Source organism: Numida meleagris, chromosome 3 (genome assembly GCF_002078875.1).
Source record: "Numida meleagris isolate 19003 breed g44 Domestic line chromosome 3, NumMel1.0, whole genome shotgun sequence".
Lineage (NCBI taxonomy): Eukaryota > Metazoa > Chordata > Aves > Galliformes > Numididae > Numida > Numida meleagris.
Genome location: NC_034411.1, coordinates 107383668 through 107393320, shown reverse-complemented (window position 1 = coordinate 107393320; position 9653 = coordinate 107383668). Strand labels below are relative to the sequence as shown.

The window sequence follows — 9653 nt, the reverse complement described above, 5'->3', positions numbered from 1 at the left end:
CTTTTCCCAAATAACAATGATAGGATGAGAGGTGATGACCTCAGAGGTTCAGGCTGGACATTTGGAAACAGTTCTTCTCCAAAAGAGTGATGATGCATTGGCATAGGCTGCCCTGCTCCCTGCTCCCTGGAGGTGTTCCAGAGCTGTGGAAATGTGGCACTGAGGGACATGGTTAGCAGGCATGGTGCGGGTGGGCTGGGGTTGGACTTGGTGATCTCAGAGGTCTTTTCCAACCTGAATGATTCATTCTATGGTTCTATGATCTTTATGCGATTTCAGTTATCCAGAAATTCCACAGAGCAGCAAAGCGAGGCCATGCTGCTTCTTTACTTGTAGAGTCAATCTTGCAGAGAGGAGAGGTTTTCTCTCAGTCCAGTCTCCTCACAGCGTGTACACTCCAAAGCATTAGATAACTCCAGATGGTCAGTTTTCAGGTTTGGATGTTGCATCTTTATCACTGTGAATTCTTCCAATAAACACAAAGTTATCATAGAATCATCAAGGTTCGAAAAGACCACTAAGATCATCTAGATTTCAAATGCGTCATTGACTATCACATCAAACATTATCACATATACTCAGATAGGCCCATCCTCATACACAGTGCTCCCACAACTCAAATAAGAAAGAAACTATTAAATTTGTGGTATTTTTAATATATTTTTAAACTTTTTTTCAGCAGAAATTATGGCTTAGTTCTGTGACCAAAGCTGCAGTTCTGCTACTTGTGAACATGCAATGGGTGAAGAGAAGAGGGAAAGCAAGCAGGAGAGGCACGTTTAACCCCAAAAGCAGCACACAACACTGCTCAATGTGGAAAATCTCCTTATGCCCCTCAGAAGGCACCAAGGCACTGCTGGGAGCTGAGCTGTGACACAGCTCATCCACAGGCACTCAGGGGACAAGCAGCAGGGCTTGGGGGGGACCCTGAGGCCCACCCTGCCAGCCTCCACAAACAGGGTTTCACTGTGCGTCTCGAGGACTACAAATCCCAGCATGCAATGCTCTCACTTCACCCCAGGGCCGCGGGCGGGACTACAGCTCCCAGCATGCAGCGCGCCACACCGCCCCCCCCCGCTCTCGGCGGGCAGCCGCGCTGCACGCGGGGAGCTGTAGTCCCGCCGGACGTTGGTCCGGCGCGGCGCCTCCCTCCCACTGCCGCCCGGCCTCGGCCCCCCGCCCCGCTCCGAGCTCCTCCCCGCGCCGCCGGCGGTTGTCCCTCGGTAGACGGAAGCCGAGGAGGGAACGAGGGAGCCGGGGAGGTTGGAGCGGCGCGATGGGGGATTCCAAAGTGAAGGTGGCGGTGCGCGTCCGCCCCATGAACCGGCGAGGTGAGAGCCTCCTCCCTCAGCGCCCCTCAGCCCGGCCCTGCCCGCGGCGAGAGCGGCCCTGAGGGGAGCGGGTCCCGTCGGCGTCTGTCCGTGTCCGTCCGGGTCTGTGCGTGGAAATGTCGCTATTACCCGGGCGTGTGCGGGAGCAGGGATGGATGTGCTTGTGTATATGGGGTGGGTGAAGCCGGGTTGCCCCCCAGGAGCAGCTGTCTTCACTCCAGACACGTCTCTGCCTCAAAACTAACCTCTCTTTTCCTCATCTCGTGCCGTTTTATGGTGGGTTTTTTTTGTGTGTGCGTGTGTGTGTACACCCCTGCCCACACCTTCTGCACCTGTTTTACAGCCGGGCCCTGCCCTGCACTGGAGGTTTCTTCCTTCTTCCTGCTACCTGGGGTTTGGGGCGAAAAATTCCACCCTTTCTGTCTTTTTCCTGCACCTCCACTGGGTAACCCCTCCGCTTTGCCCTGGGTGGGTGAGTGGGTTGGGGTTAACCGGGTGAAATGTGGGGGAAACACACAAAAACAAACACAAGATCATGGAAGAGGAAGCGTGAATTGAGGAGAGGTTTTGGTGGTGGTTTGTTGTTTTTTTTTTTTTGTTTTTTTTTTTTACCTTTTTTTTCCCCCCTCAACGAAACTTGCCTGAGGGTTTTGTTAATCACACTGCGGTCTGGGCATCTGTTTAAATGTTTATGACTTGTCTTAATTAGAAAAACTTGCTCTAGATGATGAGGAAGCAAGTATGAAAAGGGAACTGCAGCCAGGGAGTGGGGAGGTGAAGAAGAAGGCAGGGATCCAAGAAACGTGTAAGGTTTTGTTTTCCCACATTCTCACAGAAGTATGCCAATAATTCCTTGGGGGGGATCGAGTGAAGGCAGTTTAATAGCTGCAGCTAGTGATCTGAAACAAAATAACGCTTTTAATTCACTTTGGTAAATAGGAAGAATAAAACTTAAAGTTGCTGCGTAAAGTATTTCCATGCCTTTTGAAGTGAAAGTGTCCAGATGCGGAGTCCTCAGTACAGGAGACACATGGACCTGTTGGACCGTGTCTAGAGGAGGGCCACAAAAATGATCCCAGGGATGGAACACCTCTCCTATGAGGACAGGCTGAGAGAGCTGGGGCTGTGCAGCCAGGAGAAGAGAAGGCTGCGAGGTGACCTGAGAGCGGCCTTTCAATTCCTAAAGGGGAGCTGTAAGAAAGGGGACAGGCTCTTTAGCAGGGTCTGTAGTGATAGGACAAGAAGAAATGGATTGAAACAAAAAGTGGAGAGATTTAGACTGGATATGAGAAAAAAGTTTTTTACAGTATGAGTGGTGAAGCACTGGCACGGGTTGTGCAGAGAGGTGGTGCTGCCCAGTCCCTGCAGACACCCAAGGTCAGGCTGGATGGGGCTCTGAGCACTGATGGAGCTGTGGGTGTCCCTGCTCATTGCAGAGAGTGGGACCAGATGGCTTCTAAGGGCCCCTTCCAACTCTGATGCTGTGAAATATCTGACTGAGTTCATCAAAGCTTTCAGTTCTTAGAAGTGAAGGAGATGGAGTTAGGTCAACAGAGGGTATTTTGACCAAAATCTGCTTCTTTTTTTTTTTTTTAACTTCCTCAATATGCAAAATTGAGGGAGGGTACATCCTGGTGGAGAGTCAGTGGGAGAAGATTCAGGGTCATTGAGGTGGGAGCTGGCCTGGAGTGGACCTCAAAGGTGGTGCCTTGTATCAGAGATAGAATCATGGAATTATTTGAGTTAGAAGGGACCTTTAAAGCTCGTTTGGTCCAACTCCACAGCAGTGAGCAGGGACACCCACAGCTCCATCAGGCGCTCAGAGCCCTGTCCAGCCTGACCTTGGGTGCCTCCAGGGACGGGGCACCCACTGCCTCTCTGGACAACCTGTGCCAGTGCTTCACCACTCTTGTTGTAAAAAAAAAAAAAAACAACAAAAAAACAACTTTTTACTGATATCCATAGTTATATCCAGGGCTGTATTCCTTATAGCACTGTTCTTTCCTCTTGCTTATGTCCCTTTCCTGTCATAGGTTATTTCCATGGCTGTGACCCAGATATCTTCTGTCTTGTGTTTTTTACTCCCTGGATTATGGGATTCAGCTTGGAAGGGACCACTGGAGGTCTCTTGTCCAATCAAATTGGATCAAACTGCAGATGAAATTGAGTTAAGTTGCACAGGTTCAGTCAAGTTTTGAATCTTCGAGGATGAATAACACACCTTCCCCTCCTGTTGTATATATTTTGCATACGTTCAGCCCCTAGTTTGTGCACTTGTGGTCGTTTTTAAGCTATTTCTAGCTAGGGACTGCATTCTGCACAGTGTATTTGGAAGCAATAGAGGATGAAGTGGTGGAAGATTATAGATTTAGAGGTGTATATATTCAGGAGAGTGAGAAGGTGTATCTTGTTATCAGAGGTATTTCATTCAGTATGAACTAAAACGGGTGACAGACCAAAAAAGACTTGCTGTTAGCAGGGTCATCCAGGAGTGATGGATGTCTGAGGATCCAATGCTCCCTGTCCAGCAGGAAGAAAGAGGGCTTGTCCTGCACATAGCTTGATGGTTGGAGAGTACCTCCTCTCTGTAAGAACTGCTTTGCAGCTATTAAGTGCCCTGTTATTTTGCAAGTGATGCGTGAATTCACAGAATCGTGGAGTGCTGGAAGGGACCTTAGGTTCGTGTAAGTGCAGCCTAAAAGATGGAATTCTTTTTCCTACCAAAAATAAGATTTCCTGGAATTGTTTTGTTGGGTTTTGTTTTGTTTTTTGTTTTATTTCTGAGTGGGTTATTTGTCACAATCCAGATGTTATGGTCAGTTCTAAACAAGTGATGCTTCTGACGTCTTTAGAATTTACAGAAATAGCGATAAGCCTAATATTTTTTTTTTACCTCCATGATGTTAAGTTTAAGCATTTGTGTAACTGATTTTCCTAAGAGTCATCTAGTTGTTAAAGTTCTGTGGCTTTATTTTTTTTTAATAAGCTTTAAGGTTTTCTTGGAAACTCTTTAGTATGCGCTTTGTTCTAAATAACATTTGCACAAAGTTCTGGGACTTTGGACGTGAAGCAAGTATTTGTTTTCTTCAGGGTCACGAGTAATGTTCTTTCCTTCCCTCTGCACCAAAGGGCTTAAAACTGCAAACCTGTCAAATGGCTGCAACTGAAGGAATTTAAGCTTTGAAATGTTCTCAGTGTTTACTTGTGGTGGTGGTAGTGGTTGTCTTTAGTGTTTGAATTATGAATTTCTTAAGGCGAGGGTTTATTAGGTTATTAAAAGTGGTGTGTTTAACCATTACTAATTTATACAGCTCATAAAAGTATAATAAGTCGTGCGTGCATGTGGAAGGGATTTCTGCATCAAACAGTTGCTTATGGTACTGCATTTTGAGGTGATTGTATTGAGGGTCCTGCTCCAGTCTCACGTGAAGTGGCGATCTGCAAAGTAACCTTGCAGTGCTAATTTGTAGCAGTGAGAGGAAGTGTTCATAATTATACTTGACTGGCTTACTTTTTCAGATCTTTGTAATTTTTTGCATTATGCTTCACGTTAGGCCCAAATCCTACAGGCTGTTCGTGGAAGCCGAGCTTTTATAAAACAACCGATATTTTATTGCTCCTGCAGCATTACATCTGAAGTTGTAAGCTCTTTGGGGTAGTAATCATTACTTCTCTATTGTACTTCATAGAATCATTTGAGTTGGAAGGGACCTTTAGAGGCCATCTGTCCCACTCCCTGCAATGAGCAGGGACACCCACAGCTCCATCAGTGCTCACAGCCCCATCCAGCCTGACCCTGGCTGTCTGCAGGGACAGGTTGCCACCACCTCTCAGGGCAGCCTATGCCAGTGCCTTACCACCCTCTTTTTCCTTACATCCAATCTAAATCTTCCCCTCTTTTGGTTTGAAGCCATAAACCATACTTCTGAAACCATACTTTGCAAAAAGATCTCAGTTAACATGTTTTTATGAAATAGAGAGCTTTGCACTGTTTTGTTTAAAGTCTTTTTTTTGTCTTGGTTTTGTTACAATATGTCATTCACTAAATATTTCCTAGTGTACCACTCATTTTTTTTTTTCATAATAACCAGGGGCTTCTTTTGCTGTTGTTGGATTTCCCCTTAGGAATATTGTCGCTGACTTCACATAGCAGATATTCATTGTATTTCAGGTGAATGCTGTGCAGAGCTCAAGTCATACCATGAAGCAGAGCAAAAGACAGCTTGAGGCTTTTCGATAAAGACCTGTTTTATTCAGTGTTTTAGTCTCAGGTGATGTTAGTGTGCAAGCATCCCATAGGCGTGTTCAAACCCTTGTTTCTCTGTGCCTTTAATTAGTTGAATGTAATGTTAATTAAAATCTAAAATCTTTATCAGTATTGGCAGAATACGAAGGATGCGAGGTGACATGATAGTGGCCTTTCAGTATCTAAAGGGGAGCTACAGGAAAGAAGGGGCAGACTCTTCAGCAAGGTCTGTGGCGATAGAACAAGGGGAAATGGCTTCAAGCTCAGGGAGGGTAGATTTAGGTTGGATATAAGGAAAAAGCCTTTTACAGTGAGGGTGGGGAAGCACTGGCACAGGCTGCCCAGTGATGTGGTTGATGCCCTGTCCCTGGAGACTTTTAAGGCCAGGCTGGACCAGGCCCTGGGAAACCTGATCTAGCTGTGGTGTCCCTGTTTGTTACAGGGGAGTTGGACTAGATGGCCTTTAAAGGTCCCTTCCAACTCTAAGGATTCCATGATTCTATGAATTACACTCAAGGATGTGGTCAAGGATACTTTAAGCCAGCGTATATAACTGCTGTTGTAGAATCATTAAGGTTGGAGAAGACCTCAACTGCCAAGCCCTCACCGCCATGCCTGCTAAATGTTGCTGTGCCTCCGTTAATACTTTTCTGTTCAAACAAGTCAGAAAGCTAACTGCAAAAAAAATCATAGAATTATTGAGGTGGGGGGCCTACAGGAAAGCTGGGGAGGGACTTTTTATAAGGGCAGGTAGCGACAGGATGAGAGGAAATGGTTTTAAACTGGAAGAGGGTAGATTTAGACTAGATATCGGGAAGAAATTCTTTACTGTGATGGTGGTGAGACACTGGAACAGGTTGCCCAGAGAGACTGTGGATGCCTTCTCCCTGGAAGCATTCCAGGCCAGGCTGGATGGGGCTGTGAGCAACCTGGTCTAGAGGGAGGTGTCCCTGCCTACAGCAGGGGGTTGGAACTGGATGATCTTCAAGGTCCCTTCCAACCCAAGCCATTCTATGATTCTAAGATCATCTAGTCCAACCACCCACTCATCACCACCATGCCCACTAACCCACGTCACTCAGTGTGACATCTGCCCTTTGTGTGTTGTAGTGCTTGGAAAGGCATCCCTGAGGAGCAGCGGCAGCACGGTGCAGGCAGGAGGCTGCAGGGAGTGCAGGTGGGATGCCCATGCCCACCTGGGTCCGAGCCGTGTGCACCCAGCCCTGATCCTCATAGAATCATAGAATCATAGAATGGCTTGGGTTGAAAAGGACCTCAAAGATCATCGAGTCTCAACCCCCCTGCTGAGTGCAGGGTCGCCAACCACTAGACCAGGCTGCCCAGAGCCACGTCCAGTCTGGCCTTGAATGCCTCCAGGGACGGGGCATCTACAACCTCCCTGGGCAACCTGTTCCAGTGCATCACCACCCTCTGTGTGAAAAAATCCTGGTAGTGCTGCTGGAGTACACTGCTTCTGGAGGTTTGTGGCCTGTGGCTTCCAGTGTAGATAGCTAGGTGGCTTGCAAATGGACACTCAGGTATCTTATTATGCTAATGTGCATGTTCATCCGGACTGGTTTCTGTGTATAGACAGGCATCCTTTGTGCTTTGATGATAAAGCATCTGTCTCCAGTGCTTGTCAGAAAGGAATTTTCTTCTCTACCTGTGCAAGCCTCTGGCTGCGGTGCTCGGTGCTAATTTTCTGTCCTCCTACTCTTTGGAGGTTGCACTCCCAGTCACTTGACGCGTGTTTGTTTTGGGGGAAGGAGGCAGAGGTTGTTCTGTGTTTGTTTTCCCGGTGAAGATTACAACAGAAACGTTCTATCTATAAATTGGAGTTTGTGCAAGCAGTCTTAAAAGATTAATTATGGCATTAGAGTACATGAAATGGCACCTGTTATATCCTGATGGCAATATATGAGCGCCAGGCTTTTCTTCCCCATTGTCCTTGTGATAAACGGGCACCTGGGCTTCTTAGTATTTCCTGTTCGCTGTAGATAACCTATGAAATAATGTTTGTGGTAGGAGCACCCTGGAGACAGGGTGACAAATGGGAAAAGCAGGCAGAGTTCGTGTTTCACCTTGCATTCCTCAGGCAGGCAATTGTATTTTAAGGACTCCTCAGGTGCTACGAGTTTATTCCCCACTGCCGAAGAACCGGTGGGACTACCACGCAGGCAAATGGGGATGCCGCAAAGGCAAGCAATTCTTGTGCTAATTACATCTTTAGAGCTAGCCTTAAGCGCAGTATGAGATTACCTTTCTGCTCTGGTTTCACGTTTGCTTCATCTTCGCGAAGCCGACAAAGGATCAGATAGGCTCGCTGTGAATAATTCCACCGTGGCTTTTAGCGGCAGGGCTAACGTTATTGCGTTTCATTCACTTTGAAGCCTGAAACAAAGCAGCACGGAGTTAGCGCTGAGCTTCCTCCGAGCCCTTTGCCGCATCACGAAGTCACCCGACTTCTGCATGTCCTCAGTCCTTGTGAGCTGGGCAGAGCATGCAGCAACAGTGCAGGCTGTGAGTAAGGTGAATGTCCACATACACGTTGTGCCTTCACCAGAGCCATTGGGCAAGGTCTCCTTTTGCAGAAAATAAATCAACAGGAGGTAGAACAAACTTGTTACCCGTTGGGCAATGCAGCGTTAACAAGTGAGGTGAGCGTGCTCGTGTGTTTGAGTTGACTTAAACCTCATCATCAAGATAGTATTGTGTGCCCTTCCAGATGCACTCATGCATATTTGATGGCTTTTAATTGCCTCAAACTGAAAATTTCATGAATGATATTTGCGCGGTGAATCAATAGCAGTGCAGCTTGAAAGACACCTCCCTAGACTTTGTGTTGGTAAGCATCAGGGACGAGTCAAATTACTGCATTTTTGTCCCAAATGCCTAAGTTAGAACGGCTTATAATGAATGCCCTAAGAGTGCTTTTAGGCTTACAACTTCTTTTAAGCTCTTGGCACGGTCATTTAGATCTAAGTTATTTTTACCCTCTGTTGTGTGGTCAGTTAGTTTTGCCTTTATTTATGTTGGCTTCTGCATAGCAAAGGGCAAAGAGAAAAGTCACTCTAAGGCAACAAACACTGGCAGGGAGATGTGAGGACCTGTTGTGCTTGAACCAACTTTCAGCTTGCTGAGAAAACAACAAAAACAAAGGCCTCTGTTTTTTTAGTTGGCTTTCACTTAGGGTATGATAAATAGAATTTTAAATATTTTTAAGTTAGTATTTAAACATTTCTGAGTGATGTTGCTGTTTGCTTTTTCAGACTGGAAAAGGCAAAATGAACTGACTGCAATTGCTTATTTATGAGCTTATTAAAATTGCTTATTTTTGAGCTCCTGAAAATCTACTGGCAATTTAAAAAATAGAATTTCTATTGTTTCCATCTTTACAGGAGGTTATGTTGAGCTTTTGCATTTGGGGCCAGTTTTGACTCATGATTTTGGTATGTGTGCTTCAAGCCTTTCATGTTTTCCTTTTTGTACCTCAGCCCTGTCTCTGGGATACCTTAGGTGTCAGTGCAGGTGCAGCTGCCCCACACATCTGGTAGTGGGACCAGAAGGGTTCTGCTTCAAATTTATTCAACTTGCTTTATAATACCAGGCTTACATCTTTGTTTCAGTTATATTTGGGATCAAAAAAGGGATGGAAAGCCTATCAGTCCTCAGAAGCAGGAGCTTCTTAAGTTGAAATCCGATGAAGAAGGTGATATGGAAATAAAGGCCCTTGATGACTTGGGAAAGGGCTATCAGCTAGGATCATTTCATTTGGTGACCTTGGCTGTGAGATGACTTCTTAGGGCAGTGGCTGAAAAACCTCCAGTACGACTGCAGGGCAGTGCAGGGGGCTTCAGTGTGCACTGGGTTTGATTCCAGACCCCTGCTAGAGGGAGTGAGTTGGGGACCTCAATTTCCGACCAGTGTCGTCGTTATTTGCAGCCCGTTTATGAAGAGAGTTCCCTAATTGATCTGAAAATGAAAGTGGAGATTTCCTAGAGTTGAAAATGTCCAGCACATTGCAAAGTACTTCTCCTCTCCCCGTCCTCCAGGATTCATGTACGCTCTTTGTCTCT

The 9653-nt window shown here is 46.3% G+C and overlaps 1 protein-coding gene across 4 annotated transcripts in view; it reads left to right on the top strand.

Annotated features, from left to right (window-relative positions):
• KIF13B (kinesin family member 13B) overlaps positions 1117-9653 on the top strand; it is a 123013-nt gene continuing 114476 nt past the window's right edge. For 3 of the 4 annotated variants that reach the window (XM_021389481.1, XM_021389480.1, XM_021389478.1), the window contains exon 1: positions 1118-1331. In XM_021389481.1, the coding sequence (XP_021245156.1) occupies positions 1277-1331 (55 nt within the window). In that variant the 5' untranslated portion in view covers positions 1118-1276. Of the gene's footprint in view, positions 1332-9653 lie in introns of all 4 variants that reach the window. The other variant, XM_021389479.1, reaches the window with a different exon arrangement.